The sequence below is a fragment of the Rhipicephalus microplus genome, chromosome 1, assembly GCF_043290135.1.
Source record: "Rhipicephalus microplus isolate Deutch F79 chromosome 1, USDA_Rmic, whole genome shotgun sequence".
NCBI classification, from domain to species: Eukaryota; Metazoa; Arthropoda; class Arachnida; order Ixodida; family Ixodidae; genus Rhipicephalus; species Rhipicephalus microplus.
Genome location: NC_134700.1, coordinates 98,117,479 through 98,141,745, shown reverse-complemented (window position 1 = coordinate 98,141,745; position 24,267 = coordinate 98,117,479). Strand labels below are relative to the sequence as shown.

General features: G+C 44.3%; 1 protein-coding gene across 1 annotated transcript; it reads right to left on the bottom strand.

Moving 5' to 3' along the window:
• Positions 1-9,433: 9,433 nt before the first annotated feature.
• Positions 9,434-14,971, bottom strand: LOC142765543 (sulfiredoxin-1-like). Its single transcript, XM_075866688.1, has 2 exons — positions 14,675-14,971; positions 9,434-10,216 (listed from the first exon to the last, which is right to left on the bottom strand). Exons 1-2 carry the CDS (start codon positions 14,969-14,971, stop codon positions 10,007-10,009), a joined length of 507 nt encoding a protein of 168 aa, XP_075722803.1. The 3' UTR covers positions 9,434-10,006.
• Positions 14,972-24,267: the final 9,296 nt, after the last annotated feature.

The window sequence follows — 24,267 nt, the reverse complement described above, 5'->3', positions numbered from 1 at the left end:
ATTGAGTTCAATGCAGGCCAGCAGCCTGATTTCACCCAACTTCGACGAATGGATCGACTGAAGACCAAGTGAGCGTCACGGCGAGCGCAAAATATCAAGGTCATTCAAGAAACCAAATCTCTTTTGAACACGTTTGATGTTGACATTCCCTTATTCAAAGGTATGTGTGATCGTCTTTCTTTGAGTACTGAGAGGCTATCGAAGGTAGATGCTGAGATTGAGAAACACATACTGCATGGAGGATGAGTTAGAAGCCGAATATGCAACTACCGCCTCGTATGACGACGAGGCAATCAGCATGCTTGCCGAATCAACTCATCGGATAGAGGCACTGGAACAAGCTCAGAGAGATCGTAGTACTCCATCGCAAAGCCACCTGTGCGACCTAACGTCACAGATAATGCTTTTCTACCACACAGTTTTTCGCAACCTAGTCTGTCCAATCTCGGAATTCCAACTTTTCAGGGTGATATAAATCAGTGGACTGGATTCTGGGAACAGCTCGAACAGACAGTTTATCTAAATAGCACCCTCTCATCTCTACAATGAAGTTTTTTTATCTGCGGCGATATTTCACTGAAAAAGATGCAGTGGCCATAGCAGGACTTCCAACATCTGAGTCTTGCTACAACAATGCTATCGATATTTTCAAACAGTGCTTTGGTGACAGAAACTGAATTGAGCAGCATCATTTAATCGCTCTAAGGAATCTTACTCACATTAAGCAAGGCACTGATTTGCCAGGTTTGATACATTTGTACGATGCTATGCAGCTGCACATCCGTTGCTTGAATTTTCTCAACGTGCCAGCGCTAGGCTTTCCCGCTATGCTTATCTACATACTGCAAGAGGCTCTACCGTACTACATCATCATTGCCTTTACTAGAGAGCAATGAGCTAAAACACTGAGGAGTGATTCACCAGATGGCACTCAAGCATTATCTGAGTCAGCTTCAGCAGCGGCTTCCTCTGATGCCAAGTTAAAACGACTACTAGCCTTCATTCGTGTAGAGTTGGAAAGTCGTGAACAATGCATGACGCTGAGCAAAAAACGTGAACAACCTGAAATGACAGTAAGAGCTGCCACAGCGTCTGTGTTGCACAATTCAAATATGGACTGTTTCTTCTTCCACTCGAAGAAGCATGGCACGCACGGTTTTCGAGTCAACGTCGAGTTCATTTCTGCTGATGGCTACTATTTATAACCACCTATACAACGCTAATCCTGAAGACGAGAAGCTGGCAGCTGAGGAAGTCGTTTTATGTTGATGACTTGGTCATTGGAGCAGATACTATCAAAGAAGTCTTAGAAGCTTATGAAAGAATAAAGGCAATCATTAACGATGCAGGAATGAATCTTCAGAAATTAAGAACGAATGACGACACGCTGCAAGAAGTTTTTATGACAAAAGAAAAGCCGATAAGTGGCGGCATTAATGACACTACGGCTGTATTGGGCATGCAGTGGTATACAAATTGCGACAGTTTTTATTTACTCTTAAGTCAGTAATGAATTACTTAACGTCCGCAAAGGCAATTACAAAACCGCATCTGTTGAATACAGAATCCAGGATCTATGACCCTTTTGGAGTACTTTCATTCTTTACAGAAACAACCAAGCTATTATTTCAACAATGATGGATTCAAAAGGTTGCCCAGGACGAAGAATTATCCGAAGAAATTGGAACACCTTAGCAAAAATGGTGCACGGACGTCCCGCAGTTTGAATCATTTAGAATTCCGTGCTGCGTAAGAAGCGATCTCCAAGGACTCACAGATACGCCGAAACTTCACATTTTTGTTCATGCTAGCCAGACAGTACTATATGGCAAATGCTTGCCTAGCAGGTGCAATAAATCTGCGAGGCAAGTCTACCATTATGCTCACAACGGCGGAATGTAGAGTTGCACCAATGAAATCACTCACATGGCCAAAGTTGGAGTAAATGGGCGCAGTAGTCGAGTAAAGCTGCTGAAGTAAAAGCTTTCTTGTATTATGCGGACAGACTCTACTACTGGGTTCAGCTGGATCCAAGGAAACGGGGACAAGCTGAATCAGCTTACCAAAAATAAACAAAATTTAAAGTGTAACAGTCCCAAAAGAATGGTGTTACTGTCCCGCACAAGAGAATCTCGCAGACCTTATTACATGTGGCACGTCTGCAAAAGCTCTTTTGGAAAGCTGCGTCTGGTGGAGCGGTCTAGAATGGCTCACACGAGCGAGTTAGGAATGGCCTACAGAACAAATCGTGGTCTCAGAGGCAAATGAAAATGTTGACCTAGAAACTCAGCTTACACTGTTTGTTCCCATTAATACCAAAAGGAAAGAGGGCTGGTTCATCCATCTAACAAGATTCAGTGACTTACAAAATTTACCACACCTCACAGCGATGGTTTTATGCTTTCTTGAAAAGTGCCGAGATGGGGGAAAAACTGCAAGGCAGAATTTCTGCAACAGAAATGAGGACCGCCAAATAATTATGGATTCTTCGAGTGCAGAAAGAGGTGTAGAAGGAAGATATTTGCCAATTATTTTGCAGAAAAGGGACTAACAAGGATTCTGTCTGAAGAGATTTACATTCATTCATTCGTGCCAAAGGAGAACTTCCCATTGGCGGATGATTTCAAGAGTTGGACGGCATTTACAAAGAGAAGCATCCAGTCATTCTGCCATGTAAACATGAGTTTACGCGATTAATTGTGACAGATGCACACAGCCATGTTTTACATGGTAGTGTGTTAAGCACAATGATGCAAGTGTGATGATTTTGGGTGATTCAAACAAGACAAAAGGCCTAAGAAGTAATCAAATCCTGTTTTTTGTGCAAAAGATACAGTGCAAAATCTTCTGATGTCAAGCATGCATTTGTGCCCATAGACAGAATAAGAATGTCTTGACTGTTCGAAGTGGTCAGTGTAGACTTTGCCGACCTACTTTATATAGAGTAGGTCGGGGGGGGGGGGGGGGGCTTATATAGAGCAAACTGGGCAGAGCGTTAATGTTAGACTGAAGGAACACCTATTCTAGTAAACCTCTTTTGGCAGTTTGCATTTGCCAGCTCATCATAGAAAGTGTGGCTGACAGCAGAGAAAACTACTTGTTTGTTTGGCCTCTGGGACAAATGCACTTGGGATGTGATGGGAGCATTTTACATTGAAAGAGAGGGGAAAGGATACTTGCACAAACCATCGGTAGCCCTTGGTTAAATAAAAAGTTTGTTATTTGGATTCAATGCTGCCACGTTAAAGTGATCAAGCTGCATACCGATACTCATCTTTTTGCCTCTGGATGGTTCTTTTTTTTTCTGGTGAGCTTGCACGTGGTTTCCTTCATCATGACTAGTTATTTTTGTTATCTTGACTGCTTTTCTGTGGAGACGCTATGGTGTGTCACTTGAGGAAGTCAGTTGCTTTACATATGTATGCTTGTACCTTCCCATAAATCTTTACTGAAGAGTTCAGCACTATTGTTGTGTCTTCACATGTCCTCGTTCATTTAGGTGCCGTTTTTCCACTTAAGAATACAAACATATAAGAAAGGAGGCATCAAGGACTTGAAAAACTATAGCCCCATAGACTGACTACTTTTAGTGATTGTCAGAGATGACAAGAAAGAAAAAGTGCACTTAAGGACACCATATTTAACGGGTGCGCGCAGTGGGGAACGTGGCAAGCCAGGACGATAGAAAAGACGGCAGAGGTTTTAGGCAGTCTGGGTCTTGCCCCAGTCTTTGAGAGCTTGGAGGTCCGCCCGAGTTTCTACCTCGGCGAGCTGCCATCTTCATGCTTCAAGCATCCTGCTGGCCAGCTGTGCGGTGAGCTGCCGGGACTAGTCGGCGCGTGTGACGCCGACCTTCAACGAGCCCGGGATCGCAGCCGCCCGTCTGCACCACCACGGCGTATGTACCAGGGTCTCCTGAAGCGCGCCAGGAGAGCCTGCCTGCAGTGAGTGCAACAGCTGAATGCCAGGCGAGCACCTTGCATCTTGCATGAAACGACGGTCCACACCAGCACGAAGGACAAGAGGGACGGACGCGGTGAGCAACGACACTGAGGACGCGTGCCGATAGTGGTTACTCTCGATTCGGGCATGCATCTAGATGTGTACTGACATTGAAAAGGAGACACAAGTTTGAAGTTGCCGTGATGGGACGTAGTATTTTGTGTGTGGGGTTTCGCTTATCTGGACGCTTCCTCGTCTTGCTATATTCATATCGTTCAGGTAAATGAAGAGTGTTTTTGTGCCTCCCCGTGTCCCCCTTCTTGCGTTCTTTCCATTTGCTCCAACAAGCAGAGCCAGGTAACATTATATCGTGACATATTGGCAAGCCCGCCCAAGATCCATTAATTTTCGTCACGTGCCTTGGACTGTCTTGAGCAATGCGATGGACCTTGAACAATTGCTAGCGGCTGGAAATGCTGCGGGTTTATGTCCGGCAACCATTTTTGAGCTTTATCGCCAGGAGCAAAAGAGATTAAAGGAGGAACGTGCTAAGGCGCGGGAGACTGCAATAGAGCAGGCGGAGAAAGCTAAAACAGATGATCAGCATGCTTATAGTCGTTTAACGAGAGAAAATGAGATCATAGGAAGGCAATTGCAGTTGCTTGCTTCTAACAGCAATGAAAAAGCTAGAAAGCAAGACTTTGTACAGGAGAAACGTGAAAAGAAAATGCAGTCTGAACTTGAGGCTCGCGATGAGAAAAAGCAGCTGGAACTAGAAAAAGATAGCTCGCAGTAGTACCTTAAGCTGGCAAAAGCTAAAGATGTACAGTGTGACAACAAAGAGTGCAAGCCCAACGCATATGCGCATTCCACAAACGGTCTTCGTGAGACAGAGTTCCTATCGTTTTGTAAACTTAAAGGGGTACTGACACAAAATTTCGGGGCCGAGATAGCCTGCGGGATCAATGCTCGTGAACATTCATATATCATCTGTAAGATATCAACAGCGGATATAGCTTAGAAAGTATTTTAAATTAATTTTGAAGTTTGCGTGAGCGACCGACTCCATAGCGCTATAGACACCCTCAGAGGTGACCACCTATTTCCCTCACGTCACCACGCTGCGGTCAACAAAACAAGCTATCATGACGTCGTAGCCACCATTTTTCTTTTGCCGCATTAGTTTCCAAAGTCTATATTTCTCCGCGGCTAGTTACGAGTGCGTGGCCGTGGCGCACGCTTAGAAAGGTTTGTGTTTGGCGACATTCCAGTGCCGTTTCCTAAATTCTTGATGCGGATCCTGTGGAAGTGTGTCATAGTTCTGTGTGCTGACGTGGTCAAGAGTTGCACACACTACGTGGCGGCAGTTGCACCCAGTTTTTGGAACTCTCCCAAACCAAAATCGAAACTGATCAATAATGAGAGGCCTGTAAAAATTATCTATCATATACTGCAGCAAACAATGTGTCGTGTCATGACTAACAGCTCTACAGCAACGCATCGCAATCGAAAAACGCGATGCCAAATTTTTTATGTCAGTACCCGTTTAAAAGCTTGAACCTTGTCACTGCCTTATGTTGGAGCCGGGTTCTCAAAGAGAGAATGACATGAGATGGCAAGGGGAAGATTGCTCTTTGGGTAGCGAAGAGCCTGGTGGTTTTGCTGTGGCAGCGCAGGTTGTCGAGGAACCTTCGTTTAAAAGTACGCGTCTGTTTAAATGAGGAGAGACAAGGGACGGCATTCTTGAACATAAAGGCGTGGTTGACACTCATGTCTTAGTACGCAGGGAGACAACACTTCATGTTTGGCTGGAACCTTTGCCGCACAGTGGCTAAGAATTCCATTGAACGACCTGCTGTTCTCATGCGGTGTTTTAGACACTCGTATAACCCAACACGGTTCAATGCGTCTTCCTTGCACATGCCTTATCAGCGAGCAACAACTTTTTTTCGGAGGATATGGGACGCAATAACACGAGCATTGAGTTCATGACTGGCTGCTGTCTTAAAAATCTTGACATTGGACAATGAAATTAATCAGTTGGTAGAGATTGATGTGGTTGTGAACATGCATTTAAGTGCTTTGTGATCTAATGTACATAGCTATCGAACAGTTCTTTAAAGTATTCTTGAAACTCTGTTCTTCCTTACAATGTAAATAGTTTATTGAGTGTATTTTAGCGGAATGGAGTGATGACATGTCTACTAGAGCAAAAGACTAGTATTCTTTTGGAATATTCAAGTTCTTGGTTATGACAGTGTGCAAAGGAAGGTTAACGAAACACAGTGACGTGCTCGGGACGTCCACTGAAGTGTTGATGACGTGCAGTGAGGTGCGGTGTAGTGGAAAAAGTGTTGTGTAGTGCAAGGAAGTACGGTGATGCAGTGAAGTATTGTTGCCGTGAAACGCAGCGAAAGGAGGTATCGTGTGGTGGCCTTCGAGAATGAAGTTTTTGGAGGTCAGAAACTCGAAAGGGGGGGGGGAGGGCATTGTCACGGATGACAAGAAAAAAAGGAAGAAAACAGGGAGAAAAAGAAGAGAGATGCACGGCATGCAAATAAAACAAATTGGACAAAAAATTGGCCATGTATCTGCATGTTAATCTGCAAATGTCGTTGAAAGACGATAGTCTTGCATGTGGAGAGAGTGAACAAAACATTTACGAAAATTCGGTGAATGGTATTCTGGAGGCACTGTGTTAGAGCGCCTCGAGCATGCAGCGGAGGCAAACAAGCGCATCAAGTCACGTCACACGTGAGACATGAGCGCCATGTGGCAGTGTTCTTGGAAAACGAAGCGCGTGGCTCGGAGACGGGTGTGCGCGCCCGTCTCGGAGGTGATGAGGTGTAGAACGCAAGGCGACGGGTAGGTGCCACCACCATGTCGTCTTAGCGAAGCGTTGGAAACACTCGCCTTTTTGTGCAAGTGTTGCATGGTCAGCGCAGCAGGATAAGCGCTACGGTCCTTAGAATTGCTTATGTATGCCTTTTCTAGTAAAAGGCGAACATGCAGACTATATACGCGTTGTCAAGGTGCCCCAGACATGCGCAATAATTGCTTTTTAATTGACAATTGCATAAGTACGAACGGTGAACCTTGAGCGACATTAGTGGGCGCTGTGGATGGGGTTGGCCGTTTTAAGTACTCGATGCCGTTAAGAATGGACAGACAAATGCACAGACAGACAGACAGGCAGGCAGACAGACAGACCACAGACAGACAGACCAAAATTTTTGCGTCGAAGGTCCCCAAGACAAACTATCGCCCTTAAAAGAAGAATGCGCCTGTGCACAAGAGATTGGACGAGCGCGGCCATGGGAGAAGCCTGGTGTGGACGACGAAGAAGACGGCATATGTTCGAGGCAGGCTGGGTCCTGCCCCAGAATTTCAACGCGTCGGAAGCTGCCAGAATTTGTACCTCGGCGAGCTATCATCTTTGTTGCTCCCGTTGTCCAGCTGGCGGACAGTGCAGAGAACGGCCGGGACCAGTTAGCGTCACACCGCTGACCTTCAGCGAAACGGGGCTTGTGGACAACTGTCTGCCACGTCAACGGCGCACGGACCAGAGGGGCCTGGGACGTGTCCGGAGTACCTGCCAGTGGTAGTTCTACCACTGCATGAGAACGATTTCCTCACACTTTGGAGCATTTGGGGTGGGCCTTTCCAGTTCAGCAGGAACAACTAGCATGGACACACGCGGTGAGCTACGCTCGGGTGTCGGCGCGACTGATATTCGTTGTAAGCTTCCAACACCTACATCCCGTTCATCTGAGAGACGTTAACTGCTGAATGTGAATATTGGGACACGCCTAGGGCGTGGCCTTAAAGGGACGTGTTAACTGTTGTGTTTTGAAAGACTGGATTGGTTCTAGAGATTGTTGGTCTTCTGTGTGCACTTTATGTGTTTGAGCGGGCAAGAAAAGGTATTTTTGTGCCACACCCCGTGCCTCTTTCTTGCGTTCTTTCTGTTTACTCCAACAAGCTGAGCCGGGCGACATAATATCGCGACAGTGATATACAAAATATTAACATGATCTCAAGCAGGATAGGACCAACACTTGACTTCAATCTACACAAAAAACAATCTGGATTCATGCAAGGCTACTCACAATGGATCACATTCATGTGATGACCCAGTAATTGAAAAAGCTACTGAATACAACATATCTCTTTACTTAGCCTTGATAAACTTCGAAAGGGCATTCAACTTGGTAGAGATATATACAGCTTTAAAAACATTTACTCAACAACGAGTACCTAAATGCTATGTCAATGCCTCAGCCAACATCTACAAAGTGATAAAATCGCAATCGGTAAAGGAGTGAGAAAACAAGCAACAATATTTCCAACATTGTCCACCATGTACTTGGAAGAAGTGTTTACACCGCTAGACTGGAAGGAAACAGGAATCGACGTTGAAAAAGAGTGGCTTAAGAACCTAAAATTTGCAGATGACATCGTGCTCTTCAGTAATGACTGCAATGAATTCCAAGAATGATTGAGGAATTAATCTGAGAAAGTATTAAGGTAGTTCACAAAATAAATATGGTGAAAACAAAGATAACAATGAATGGCCTGGCGAAAGAGAAAGAATTTAAGATAAAAAACTATAAATGAAGTGTACACACATGAATATGCATATTATTACTTGAGGGCCATATTATTACTCGAGGTTTTGCATCCCAAAACCACTGTATGATTATGAGAGACGTCGTAGTGGAGGGCTCCAGAAATTTTGACCATCTGGTGTTCTGACCATTTGGTGTTCACTGAATTTGTACAGTACATGGCCTCTACCATTTCATCTCTTAGAAATCCAACCACCATGGCTTGAATGGAACAGTGACCTTCAGGCCAGCAGGCGAGCCTTGCAGCCAGCTTCTGCTACCCCTACACCTCCTATTTCTAGCATAAAGTTAGAGGTTAACATAAAACTGAGAACAGGTCCACTCGATTCGCCACTGGAATGCGGCACGCTCCCGGAGAACAGGTGAGAAGGGATGAGTAGGAGCAGGGAGACCATGTGATCAAAACATTACAAGCCCTGGCATGTTCTCTGTGGGGCAGCAGTGAAATATACGTGAAATCGGTCACTAAACTCTTCTTCATTATCCTAATACATCGTGTATATGTGCAACGACGCATTCGACAGACGTCCAGCTGTCATCGTCGCCACCTGTACAAAACAGCGAAACCGTGGTTAGGGCTACTATTATTGCCGCTGCACTCGCCAGGAGACTGAGACGTTCAAAGGCCACATGACCCGTCGTACTGCACCTACTTCGCTTTTCAGGCAAGAGCACTACAAACTGCTCTTGGCTGCTTTCTGCGCAGCAAAAGCACTCTCACTCTACTAATAGATGACAGTGCTCCTGTACCTGTTCGACCATCGAAACACGCCGGCTCTGAAGAGAGCACTTTCAGCGTGCTTTTGAGTAGTGCTGCTTTCCCAATGGAATTTGCTGTAAAATTGAAGTAAAAGGGTGGACCACCACAACTATGCTGTGAATTATGCAAATTCTCAAACCTGGAATAGCAAGTGCAATAAGCAGGAGAACTAGACCCAAACACAAAGAGCTGAATACTTTATTTAGTAACTTACCCACACTTTCACGTAATGATACTAGTGGGCACACAGGAAAACAGATATCTTTGCACTTATATACTTATTTTATTAATTGGATTTTGAAGAAGTAGATGATTATGTCAATATAAGCTTTGTACAAATGAAAGAGAGAAGAGGAGATATACATTGCACACCACAAACACACTGCACACTCAGTGCAGGGTTACACAAGTGGTCGCTCAGTGACGTTGCCCTCAAGAATTGTAGGAGGGCTTGTGTGGCCTTTTGGGCTGACGTACTTGAAGACCAGGCAACCAAGATCTCCAGAGCCCCTCTCCCCTCTTGTAGAGTAGCAATTTTATATTATTTCTCTCTCTCTCTCTCGTACAAATGAAGTAGTGGCTGCCTCACCAATGTCAATCACCCACAACTCGAGGTTAGTTGCTAATAAAATGCCTGCTGTCATGTGACAGTGCTCAACAATGGACACTGCTATAATCACTTGAGATCTGGTGTTGACCCTCCCAGGTATGGCAGAAGTATTTCAGGTACTGATCGAATCAGCTTGGCCCGAATGGTTGTGCAGCCAAGCCTGTAGTGTGCCTCGAATCTGTGGTTGCCATCAAAGGCGTAATAGTAGTTGCCGCCTTCGCTGCCCTTGATCCACAGGATGTCCACAGGGGCCACTTGATCTTTCGTGCTTGGATTCTGCATTGCAAAATGTGGGCGACATTTTTAGTGTAAAAAGAAACAGCAGCAGCGACAAACATAACAGCACAGGCCAATTCCTTTTGGAGATTATTTGGTACCCAACGAAGGGAAAGCTATGTAGTCATATACTATTTCTTTTCTAATGCCTAACTACTGGGAAGATGTGACCAATTTATTAATTAGGCTTAAATATGTGATTGATATAATTTTACCGCATCTTTGCTACATCTATAATTTAGTGCTCAGCACAGATATTTTTTCTCAAAAAATGCAGATATCAAAAGTTGTGATACTTAAAGAAGGCGAGAAAAACAACTTTTCTAATTACCAGCAAATTTCTATATGGCCTATCTTCTCAAAAGCCCTAGAAAATGTTAGAATTACAAAGTTGCGAAAGTTCATTGACAAAGTTCGCATACTCAACGATGCTCAGTTTGATTTTCGAACTGGCTGTTCTACGGAGCTTGCACTCATAACTCAGACAGACTTCATTCTCAGAGTGTTCGAGAAAAAGCAATCAGTAATAGGCATTCATGCAGACTTCTCCAAGGCATTTTATAGACTGATTCATCAAACATTATTGAACAAATGACAGTTGAATGGTGTTTCTGGTTTACCGTTAGATCTCGTGGCATCACATTTCTGGGGTCGGATGCAACTGGTGGAAATAAATGGCTGCCTATCCTCATGTAAGCCCATGACTACAGGGTATGCACAGGATGCTTGACAGATATCTCAAAGTACTCATCTTAGAAGTGACATACGGAACAAGCACAAAATGCCTTTGTTTGTATTCATGATCCAAGATGGGGCTGGTGTCAGCCATGTTCTGGCATATGCTTTCGTTGCTTCTGAGCAACAACACATTGTCACAAAGCTACTGGAAACTTTTGTACAGGAAAAAGCAAAGGCATTTTGAGCTAAAGTTGTCATTGTAGACAAAGACTTCACAGAAATATCTGCGATCAGAAGCACGTTCAATTTGAGACCTGCTGTGCAGCTTTGCCAGTTTCACGCAATGAAAGCTTTCCGGGCAGGTGCCGGAAAACTCACACATTGAGCTGTAGAAAAAGAAAAAGGCTTGTCAACAGCTTCAGTGAATTGGTGTATGTACCTACTGCAGAAAAATTTGAAAAGGCACAGGCTGACATTTTACTACATGCAAATAGTCAAGCATGTGTCTACTATGAAAAGAACTGGGAAAACAAAAAGCATGTGGACCAGACATCAGTGGTACAAGGAGTTTACTCCAGGCAACAACACTACTAAGAGAGTGGAGTCCCACAATGCGAAAATCAAGCAGATCTTGTCGTCGTAAAATGAATTGTACAAGGAACTAAAGGGACTTGTAAGGCTATCAAGTGGACCCTCACAAGAAGCCAGGCAGCAGGCAAGCGTAAAGAAAACATGCTCATTTCACTCGTACGAAGCACCAAGCAGCATTGAAGCCATATATGCCAAAAAGTTAAGCCCGTATGCTTGCTCTGCAGTCTACAAAGAAGCAGCTAAAGCTAAGAAAGCTCCTCTAAAAATACGACAAGTAGAACCACCTGTTTATAATGTTGCAAGTTCTTGCGACACGTGGCATGTAGTTTCAGAGAAAACTTCCACACATGCACTACTTTTACGAGGATGGAGCTTATTGTCGTCACATTCTGGCTGTTAGTGAAAAAAAACTGGTGGTGTGCCTGACATGTCTAAATTTCTCAAACCCCGGTGGTTTAAGAGTTTTCACCTCAGTGTCATGGCTGCCAACAAGAATGAAGAAAATGCTGATACATTACAGGACAGCACAGAACTGATAGTCATGCCCGGGTCAGCATTTCATAAGATAAATAGAAACCAGCCATTTAGTTATGCAATGAGAAAACTGAAGACAATAGCAGATTACCTTGCTGACTGTTCCCATGAAATTTTTGCTGCCCGCCTTGAAGTTCTTGAGGATATTTTTACAGAATGGCTTAGAGAAAGATCCTCAGGTTTCGCTAGCGACATTCATCAACCTCAAGCCGGCCAGCCATCCAGCAGAGCTCGCACCTTTCTGCTGCCACAAGGCACTTTCCCACTACCAAAAAACCCATCTCCGCTACCACAATTTCTTTTCACCGTACTACAGGACTGTTCCACACTGCCGCAAGCCCCTTCCACAGTACTTCATGACCATACATTGCTACCGCAAGCTTCTTCCGCTGTACATGATGGTTCCACGTTGCCGCACGCCCCTGCCGCGGTGCCACAAGACCATTCTATGGTGCTACATGACCATTCCACAGCACACGATGGTTCCACGCTGCCACACACTCCTTCCAAAGAACCACATAATGGTTCCATGCTGCTGATAGCCCCTTCCACAGTGCGACAAGACCATTTCTACGCTGCCTCAAGTTTCTTCGATGGAATCACATGATGGTTCCATGCTGCCACTAGCCCCTTCTTGATACCACAAGACCATTCCATGCTACCCAAAGATCCTTCCAGCCCCTCCCTTTCAAATCCAAAACCACCACAGCTCAGACTTCCACTTGTGAAGCCAAGAGGGCACTACGCAAAAAAAGTAAAAAACCTAGGCAACAGTCTGAAACGGCTGCAACACCATTTGTGCAGCTAACTGAGGTGGCTTAATACAAAGGTGAGTAAATTAATTGGATAAAGAGGTTCTTAATGCATACCAATGTGGCGCTTCTTTCAGTTGTTCCGGCTGGAATTGTGGGGGAGGCTACCTCCGGCAATGTGCTCGACCAGGTCTACCTGATTAATGAGATTGATGTAGAAGTATGGCCAGAGCTCCTTCCAAGCGCGCTTTTGGATTATCGAGTTGAGATGCGGCTTCTGCTGCCTTACTTCTCGCACGATGCCTGGCACCTCCTTTCATCTTCAGCTAAGTATGGGAATGCAATTATAGTGTGCTGCCCTTACTAGAAAATGTAATGTAATGCTGTTTCCCACATGGCCCAGCTAAAATTTGTCTTATTGTCCTTTCAGTTGCCACCAAGAGAGAAAATGAACTGTGGTTGTGCTACTCGTGCAAGGAACAAGACAGTGGTGAAATTAAAATGATTTGCTGTGATCACTGCCCCGAATGGTTTCACTGGTATGAGTTACACATGCTGATTTCAAATAACCAATATGTAACATCTATACTCTTTCTGTGCAGGACATGTGCTGCAGTGAAGCTGGCTGCTGCAAAGAAGTAGTTGTGATTTTGCAGGCCCTGCACAGGCCACGGCAGCATTTAGTGTAAAATGTGTTATGAAATTTGTATTGCTGAAAAGCTTTTTTTTATTGTATTCACTGCATGTACCATTTTTTTACCTCTCTGCTTCGACTAAGTGTTTTCAGTATGGAATAAATAAATGATGGAAAACACAAACAGGATGTTAACAAAATACATGACGCAGGTGCCTTCTACTTGAACCTGGGTCATGTACCTTGTCGTTATTGCAGTGGTCGTCATGAGTACGTTCTAAGTAGCCCATTTTGCTTAATTACTAAAGCTTTGGCTAGGACGAAGTGCTCAAGCCTAATGAGAGCAGCAGAGCAGCATTTTCGGCAAGTTGCTAATTCGTAACTTCAGAACGACTGCGCAAAAAAATAAACGACAGCAAAGGTTTTCTCTCTATTGTCCGCGTTTTTTTTTTTGCTTATTAGTTCTGGAGTGTTCAAGCTCCCGCGGCTTGTGAGCGCGATTCGGCCAAAATGACAACGGCACCTGTGCGCGTGAAACGAACGCAAAGCCACAACTCAACCTCGGGCCCTAACGATTTTTTCATAACTGTCTTCATGAACTCAAACTCTGTTTTGGGAGTGCAAAACTACAATTGCCGTTTAAATAAACTCAACCTCTGGCACGGACGATGTTTCAGATTGGCGACCAACTCAATTTCGGCTACAGAATCTAATTTTGTGCGTAACAGTTCAATCACCACTTCAGTAATCTCCGCACGTGTTGACAACAGCCGAGCATCGTTACCTAGTAAGAACGCCGTCGTTCACCCATCCATTTCCCGCCAACGGTGCACACCGCAGTCAATCCCTAGATCTAGGGATCTGCGTGAGCCAGCATCATTCTGAAGAAGGAACATCGTACTAGTGCACCCTGACCCAGCCATTTCCGGCAAAGGCAGCAGAGGAGCACTCCGTCGTGCGTATAGCATCACTCGCACCTAAATCACTGTAAACTCGAACCCACGCTCTTGCATTCAGCGGCACAACCCGATAGTTTCCGAGCACTCACAGCCGATCTAAATGCCGGTAAAATTCATGAGCCTACGCCAGCAGCACGGTTATTATTCTTCCACCGTGACCAGCAGGTTCGCAAAACGCACTGTCAGCTGATGCTGCAAAACGCAAGTGGAATAGCATTGGTTATAAACCACAAGACGCAGCAATGATTCAATGACGGACGTAACAGAGGTGCATGGAGCACAAACATTACGCAACTCTCGATCCACTCACCTCCAGTAGTTCCATAATTTCTTTGACCTTGTCTTCGTCGTAGTGCGCAACAGGAAGAGGCCGCGTTATAACATCAAGCGGCACTTCGTGTACTTCTGAGATGTTTGCACTATGCACGCTAGAAATGTTCGTGTTGTCAGAAGCACTACCTACAATGACAACATCCTGCAGATTACCAGCAGCTCCAACAAGCGAGCTGAGATCAAGATATATCACCGTGTTGCCAGATGCATCCACACCGTCTTCCACGACCACGGTGGAAGAATAATCCGTGTCCACGACATTGAATTCCGTCATTTTGACGCTTTGACCAGAACTTCCCCTAGAAAGATGAGCGTACTAGCGTTGTACAGTATAGCCGTAGTAGCCGTAGTCTGGCTCCCACCGCGAACAATTGACGACGTATGCGACGAGTTCTTAGGGATGTACTTCCCGCTCCTAGATAGGCAGTAGACAGGCAGTATTCTAGCTAGGGAACGATCGGACCATTCCTCGGCCACGGCAACGGCTACAGTGCCTTGAATACTTGAAGCGTGATTACCACCAAGCGGCGCGTATCGGAACCCTTAAGACCGCATGACGATGCATACACTAGGTGGTGCGCTCTCGCGCTTACACGTCATGCTACCACGAGAAACGCATGTTCGCATACTCGACTGCGCGTGTCGTGCGAGGTTTTCGTCTTGTTGTTGTTTTTTTTTTAGGGGCGAAGCTCCGTAAGCCTTGGGTCGTGCCTCCTCGATGTATGTAGTAGTAGTAGGTAGCCATCTCCTGTTTAGTCCTTGAAGTGTCCGCTGGATGACGGTACTTGTATATGATGGATATATGATAAAAAGATGCGAGATGGCGGTATTCACTAGATGGACGTAGTTGATTGATTGATATGTGGGATTTAACGTGCCGAAACCACCATATGATTATGAGAGATGCCGTAGTGGAGGGCTCCGGAAATTTCGACCACCTGGGATTCTTTAACGTGCACCCAAATCTGAGCACACGGGCCTACAACATTTCCGTAGATGGACGTAGTGAGTTACTGTATATGCTTCCGGTAGCATATACAGTAACTCTAGAAGGACGGAAGGGCAGACAGACAGATGGACAAATGGACGCGGCCAGCGAACGGACTATTCGCGGTTTACCGATAAACCCCTCTGAGCTTCGCCCCACTCAGCATCATTCACTCCGTGGATATGCTGTAATTTCTTTTGTTCAAACTATGCGTTGACAAGTAACGATGACCCGACGACAGAGTCACAATAGATGTTGCAACGGCGGGTATTAGTCATGTAAAGAAAAGTCTTTGTTCGATGTGCCCAAGGAAGCGGATATGTTTCCAACATTGGCAGCGCAACATTCCGAGAGCAGGCTAGGCGCCCGAGTTTGCCTCCCAAACGTTTTAGCCCTGCATCGTGAAAGCATTCCATCCCGGCGGTGAACGCTTGAATTCCAGGGGAAAAAAGTGAGTTGCCACGATCAAACTGGCTACAAATACGAACACCTAGGATTTTAGTGTTCCAGATCACCTTGTGCAAGCACGTCACCTTTTACAGAACTTTCTTATTGATTGGCTCAGAACTTATGTTTTCGGTGTTATTCTGTACGCAAACAGTCATGTCACATTTTCCGCGTGGGCTTGGCGTGTCAAAAAACTCCAAATATCGCCCCTCTAACCCTTTCCGGGAGGACTGGGAGGGCGCCCTGCTCGGCTGCTCTGACATCACGGCCCAACGGGCCTTGGTTGAGCGTGCCCGGGCCGCGGCCGACGCTGATGCGCTCCCGTACAGGGGTGACCACCTACAGTTTGTTCGGAATGGCCCCTTAAGGTCTGCATCCCCACCCTCCCTGTTTATAACTTACAGAATTGCTTGTTTATCATTATCATCATCAACATGTAGTCATGACCATTTTGGTAACAAAAGCTTTTCCATAAGACTTGGCACACTTCTGCATCACTTTGGTGGGTGTAAAATGGACACCAATAAGCAAAATCGTGACACAAGATAAATAAATTTATTATATCTGCGTATTATACGAAGGAACCCCTCGTGCTAGTGCATATTTTTTGGATATTTGATTACAATATTTTTACTATTCTTTGGGTCTGATTTGTTTTGACCATTGCACTGGCCAAAGATCATTTTATGGCCCTACAGAAAATTTGTTTTGTTAAGGAGTAGAACTTGAATCAGGAGTGTGAGCGTAGGGTCCTCTTTTATTAAAATGTTTAACTCTAAAAAGTAACAAAAAAGAAAAATAGAGCTTCATAATGCTCCCATGGGCCTAAAACGATGTATAATATAGTTCATGACCAGAAAACTTCGGTTCCTAGCACTTTTAATTTTATTTTTTACATTTTGCTTCATACCTTAGTGTGCAATATGTTCTGAAAAAAAATAACATTTATGCTGCAGCTTTAGAATGATTTCTATGTTTCATAGTCGATCATTTGTATAATCAAATATTTTAATAGCAGATGCTTGGCTTGCGATCATAGAAGGAAAAAAATGCCAAAGAAACATACAAAAAACTGCGATTGGAGTTGGAACGGTAAATGGTTGCCTTATCTATGTGTTTTACAATCCCTGGTTTTAATAAAGAGAGAGAGATATCTAAAAGCGTTCAGTAGCAACAAAACTAAACGCATAAATTGCTTTACGAAAATTTTATATCATGTTACCGCGGCACACATAGTTGGAAAATAAAGCTGTATACACGCGCAAGTCACAGAAAGAGACAGCAGAATTTGAGCGCACGTTGATCGCTCTACTCGGCCAATTTGCATTGCGGACAGCAGACGACTAGCGGCGAGTGGACATGCAAGTCATGTAAGTACGTGTAAACAGAGATAATGTATATGCTAGCATATTCAGTTACTTTACGTGTAGGTAGAATTACTCTTAATGCTACCTTTAGGTATCATATGCTATTTAAAGGTAGCATATGCAAAAACTCTACGTTAGATGGATGGATGGCTTGATATGGCTGTACCCTTTAGATCGAGCGGTGACTAACGCCACCAAGCCGTAATACTTACGGAACCAAAAACTAGATTTATTTTTTTTTTCCTTTAAGTAGAGAGGTTGAGAACTCGTACTTTGCAGTGAAGGGTTTAATTTTCACTCGTGCTTTGATTTTAGCCACCAATCAGACAATCTCCATCTAGTTAATTCTACGTGTTTAAAGTCTATTTTGCCCTCTCTGTCCCTAAACTCAAGTGCTTGAAAAACTCTGCGCCATCATCCTGAACTATAGGGTGAAGCCCTTTACAGAACATCATCAAGTGTTTGGCAGTTTCTTTCTCCTCTCCACACACACTGCATACCGTGTACACCCCATCGTATTTGGCCCGATATGTCTTGGTTCGCAATACTCTCGTCCTGGCCTCAAACAGTAGAGAACTACCCCGAGTATTATCATAGATCCTTTCCTTGGCAATTTTCTGCTTAAAAGTTCGATATATCTCTAGTGCGGACTCCTTAATCATGCCAATTGTATACATATCTGTCTCAGCGTCCTTCACCTTCTTCTTAACCGATAATTCTTTTTGGTTTGGCCCCCTGCGGTTTTCTAAGTATTTACCTGTCAATTTTCTGGTGTGGGTGGGTGTCAACGCCTCCTGGATCTATCTTTTTGGTGCATCGAGGAGCAGCCTCCGAACCTGGGGTGCAATGTGCACACTTTACTGTTTTCTGCACACGGCCACTCGATCTCCCCACCGCTCGATCTTCCCACCAAAGGGGGGAGCTCGAGCGGCCGTGCCTCGGCCTTGTCCCCAACCTTTTTTTTTTATTTTGCAAGCCATTTCTCGCTCTTGCCGGCCATTGCATTTAGCCATAGAGTTAATTTATTAGACCCAAGAGGAAAGGCTACCAATAGGGCCCATACATTTAAACTCATAACCACAAGTGTGTGCCGCCATGCATGATGGAACGATACTCACCTTTCAGGGGGTCTCACTTGCACTCGCTAGTACATGCTGCAATCTGCATTTTTATTTGTTTCGTGGCTCTCTGTATCATCGCAGTTGAAAGACAGTGGCATAATGTCGAGCTGTTGGCTCACGACAACAAAGAACGCGGACGACGAAGCACCGTCATACACGCACGCGAGCTAGTTGGCGCACTCGGCCACGCTACAAGGATGGTCATCCAGTAAAGAACCCCCCAAACGCTCCTTTCTGGGCATGTCTGTACTGAATTGCATAAATGACTATTGCATGTTCCCTAAAAGTAGTTGATGTCAACATCACACCGTTTCTGTTCGTTTATACTACGTGAACATACTTGTTTATTTGTTTAGTTTGTTCATTTAGTCAATGCTGCCGACTTCCATGTGAAGTCGTAGGCAGGATTGAGGACATATATATATGTGCATTTGATATTGCATTTTACAATGCAAAATAAAACAACAGGAATGACTTATAACAAAAACAGTGCACCGAGGAAAAAAAATCTAGAAGGGTTTCACCTTAAAAACATTGAAAAAATGAGTCAATGTAACACGTTTTGCCCCTTTTAGATAGAATGAGCGATTTTTGCCTAAAGAAAGGCACGAGCGACTGATACAGCAGAACAATGGGCAAAAACGGACAGAATGACAAAGTGACAAAATCAGCAAAAGGTAACATACAAATAAGCTAGTGCTTAACATATCAAATCAATACAACATACACGCAAAAGAATTTAAATGCCGTGCTAATATCAATATTATTATTAACGACTCAAATCAATCGAAGGATAGAAGGCAGATTCGCTGTCGCATTCATGAATGAAGAAACAGTTGTAAATGATGCAGCTTCATCGGGCAGTGCGTTCCAACTACGTACTGTTCGAGAAAAGAATGATTTAGAAAGTAGTTGTTTTACATGCAAATTTTTTAACTTTCTTGCTATGGTGTGACCGTGTTGTTCATGATTTTAATGGTTGAATATATTTGCCTTTATCAATCTTTAGGTTATTGTGATATACCTGATAAAATATTTGAAGCCCTTCACAGGCGCTCCTGCGCACTAAGGTTTCCAAGTTGGAACTTTCAAGAAGGGCTGAAGGGGATGTGCCTCTTTACTGTAAGCGTTGTAAATAAACCTTATGGATTTTCTTTGTACGATTTCCAGTTTTTTTTTTCAATACTTGCTAATGTGTGAGGGTCCCATACAGCAGATGCGTATTCCAGAATGGGTCGCACGTAAGTTATGTATGGCAACATTTTAATTTCTTTATTCCTTAGTAGTCTTGCTAATGGTTCTTCGTAAGTACCCGAGTGTTTTCATTGCCTTTTTTCATGTGTGTTCTATTCATTCCACCTTAAATCGGAGGTAATTATAACACCTAAATATTTATAGCTGTGAACGAGATATATAGTGCTATTGTTAATGGAATAGGTAAAAGACAGGGGATATTTCTTACGTGTAATTCCCATTGCGACAGTTTTTTTAATAATGTTCATCTTCCACGTGGAACACCATGAGTGTATTCCATCCATAGATTTGTTTAAGGTTCTCTGGTCGTTAGGGTTATTATTGACATGGTAAAGGATGCAGTCATCTGCAGAAAGTCTTATTTTAACGAGCACGTCACACAGAATATTATTAAAGACCAGAAGCAGAAGTGGGCCAAGGATGGAGCGTTGCGGTAGCCTGGAGTTGACTGGTGTTAAAGTGCAGCTTACGTCTTTTTTACTGAGAAACACTTTGGTACCTATGGGAAAGGTATGCCCGAAGCCATGCTAGAAAAGAATCATTTTTGTGGATTTGTTTTGATTTGATAAGCAACTTCTGACGGTAAACGCAATCGAATGCTTTTGCAAAATCAAGAAAGACCAGGTCAATTTGACTATATGGTTATCTAAGGCTCCAGCGAGGATCGTGAATTGTCTCGAGCAGTTGTGTCGTATTATAGAGAGCCCTTTCCGGAAACCCTGCTGCCGCGGGTCGATGATGTTATTAGCCTCAAGCAACCCCGAGGTGCGTTTAAATATTATGTGTTCAAGTAATTTTGCACATGTGCACTACAAAGAAATAGGCCTGTACAATGGTATTAGCGACCTATTTTCGGATTTATGTATTGGAATTGTTTTTGCATATTTCCATTCACTTGGGACTTCGCCACTGGACAATGATTTGGAAAATACCATTCCGCATATCGAACAAGAAACACGTAGAGTATAGCATCAGTTCCAGGTGATTTTCTTTTTAGTGTAAATGTTCAGCGCTAACGACAGCACGCACTTCAGAAACGCTAATGTCGTCTAGGGGGGGGGGGGGGTGTATATCGTTTAGTTATGGGAAAGGCGGGGCGATTCCGGAGTGATTTGTGAACGCCGAACTGAAGTAGCTAAACGCCACTGTGATACCTGCACTGTCGGTTACATTTGTATTACTTATTGAAAAAGTAAATGAAGCTTCATTCTTCTGTTGCAATATGACGCCAGAACTTTGCGGGAAATAAAAAAAGAAAGTTTGTTAAGGGTACTTTCTGATAGTGGTCTTTAGCTATTGTAATTAGGCCTTTGAGCTCCACACGCAGTATTTGCATTTTATCGGTGCATTTCGTTGAGGGGCATCGTTTGTGCTGTTTTCCAGCTTTGTTAAGCTTGCGACTTAACCGTATAATTTTTTTATTGTTGTCCACGGATTTGTTGTTTGCAGTAATGTAAATTTATTTATTTAGAACAAAATCATGCATGCGTTCGAACACCAATTCTCAAAAAAAAAAGCCATAAGTTATCCAGTGAATGTTTAGAAAATTCATGCAGCCAGGTAAACTCAGAAAAATATTCGTCCAAAGCGTCTAAAACGTTGACGCCATTAGCAGAAGGGAAAAGAAAAATCTTTTTTTTTTTTTCTTGTTTCTTCGTAAAACCTATTTTCACAGTTAGAGAGACACCATTTTGTGATCAGATATGCCTTCAAGTACCTAAACCTGTGGGTTGCGACGCACAATTCCGCTGTTGACAAGAAAAAGATCCAGAATTGAGTTGCGGTTTCTTTGATTTTGAGTGGGCTCCTTCACTGGTTGCGTTAAGTTGCGAAATAAAGCAAGGTCAACTAGTAGTTCGGGAGCTCGGCCGAGTGGATCAGAAAACTCTTGGGCCGCAGTCTGATAGAGGTATATTGAAGTCACCGGCTAGTAGTAATTATGATTTGTATAGCGAGAGTTTGAGTATTTTAAACGGCTGGCTTTAGCGCTACCTTGAAGAATTTTAATGGCAAAAATAACTACGTTCTAAGATGTCAGTGCTTATGTGGTTATAGCTTTCTGGGCCCAGTTTTACCTCTAGAGTCTGTTACATTAACTCTATGCAATTAGGCGTGTAGTTATGTCTTGTTTGCGCGGTGTTGACAGGTGACAGCCAGCGTAGGTGTCGCCTTCCCTTCACAACGTTAGTGCAGACATGCGAATTGTATTTGAGAGGACTTGCTGTTTTTCCAACCAGATTCAGCTACGACGGGTTTTTTTTTTTTTAGGAGCTTGTTGGACAAGCTTCTAGTGCTCTCGCCTTGTCTGGCGGCAGCAGTGGCCGGTGGCCCAACGTTACTTGACTAGTCTAGTAACGTTGCGGCTATAATGTACTACATACACTGTAAGCCAGTGTTGCCGGTGTACACTTCTCCGGTCGCCAAATTGATCGGCGTTCAAGGCGTTCTCTCTGGCAATTCCGACATTGCTTACTAGATGGCATGCTGCCACCCAGGGCTAGTATGGTAAAAAAAAAAGATATACGCTTAGTGGCACCTCCTTATCCGAAAAATAAAAAACAAAAGCGTTGACCACGAGCGCGTTCTTTTCTTGGGGCATGTCGAGAATCTGAAAGCGAAACTCTCAAAAAGAAGACCCCTATTCACTCACACAATTTCGAATAGAGTGTATTGTTGTGCGAGCAGCGAAACGTTGCGTTTATTTTATCAGTGAGAACGGAGCGCAGTTTGCAGCAGATGAGGCATCGTCGTCGGCGGCGAGGTCGAAGCGGCGAGATCCAGTCTCCAGAAAGGGCCACATCTCGCGCCGGTGGCCACCCGACAAATAGAAGCCACGTTTTGTCCTGGAAAGCGCGCCTTTGACCAGCTTATCTCTCTCCATGCCTTCTAGGTCACTCTATCCATGCCTCTCGCGCTCGCGGCCCTGCCTCTTTCGCTCTCTCGGGCGCTGGAATAGTGCGGCTTCGGCCAGCAGACGACGCCACCATACAGGCGCGCGCCGTACGCCCCTAGTGGACGATGTGAAAGTGGAGCGCTTTGGAGATAACGAAAACGTCGCAATATTCTGCCGGAGCGCTTTGGGAACCGGTGACCGGAATCGATGTGGCACAAGCCCCGTGCATATGGTATTTTATAGGACTACAGAATGTTAATTTAGTGTGCATGTTGAACGCTTTAGTTAAAGTGCTCGGGAAAGATTCTGGTGACTCGCCATCCTGCGCCCTAGCACTTCAAAACGTCGAAAAAAAAAAGAATGACAAAATAAGGGCAGCTTCACACTAGGGCTACCAAGCCTGAAGGAAGTGCACAGTCGGGAAACTTTCTTGTCTGTTTGTTTCTCCTCGGTTTCTTTTTTTTTTTTTCCTGCTTTCTGGTTTCCACCTTTTTCTCCTCGTGTATATTTATAGTTTTCTTCCTATAATTTTATTTCTTTCTCTATCTTTCTATACAAAACTTGATGCCTATTTTCTGTTTTTTTTTTCCTCCATTTTCTATTCGTGGTGTTGCCTACGTTACACCAAGCGATGACTGCATAGAACAGAATACGACCGCATGAGCCCCTCAAGTTCTCCGCGTTTATTACCATTATGAAGGAGCTCGAACAACAAGAGAAAGAAACTTTCTTGTCGGTGCGAGCGCAATCTTTATTAAATGCCAAGCATTTCTTAGAGAACTTCGGCGACGTTGAACGCATCTGTCTATCTATCCGCTTACGTGTGGGTGATCTCGTGGTCACCCCATTAACTTGGCATGAACCAAAATTAGCATGGGAGGGTAAGATCGTTTGACGAATATGACGCGCTGGTCAAAACATGAATAATGTCACAATCTCGTCACGTACGTCGTCAAACACTTCCCGTTGGACAGTGGCACATACTCACGGGTGGGTATGTGCCGCTGCTAGGCGGGTATGTGCCACAGATGATTGACACTTAATATCTACCCAAAAACGACGCGAACACACATGGACAATTTTAACACGTGAGCGTTAAGCAATACCCGACATCGGTAGCGTCGACCCAACGAAGGCATAGAATAAATGTCAGTTTTAGGAGAACCCTGACATAGGCAGCGTCGGCCACCCGACGAAGGCAAATAATAAATTTCATGGCCCCAGCAGGAATCAAACCCAAGATTTCTGCGTGGCAGTCAAGCATTCTACCACAGAGCAACGTCAGGTCTCGGAACTACTTTTCAAATAGACGCTAATCTTCGTGAAACGTCAATAGTGGTTGCAGTGCTGCCTACCCAATTTTATAAACATTACATATCTACTCTTTTCATGCAGCCGTCACGTCGGGTTAACGTGCATTGTGGTGAGGTTCCATGTGCTAAAATTGATTTAGGTAGCAGTGTCAAGGGCCAGCATCTTCGCGAGCATCAGCGCTTCATA

Coding starts and splice junctions, on each gene's coding strand:
- LOC142765543 (XM_075866688.1), bottom strand. CDS start 14,971: ATGACGGAATTCAATGTCGTGGACACGGATTATTCTTCCACCGTGGTC. Junction 10,217..14,674: donor AAATTATGGAACTACTGGAG/GTGAGTGGATCG, acceptor TTTGCAATGCAG/AATCCAAGCACGAAAGATCA.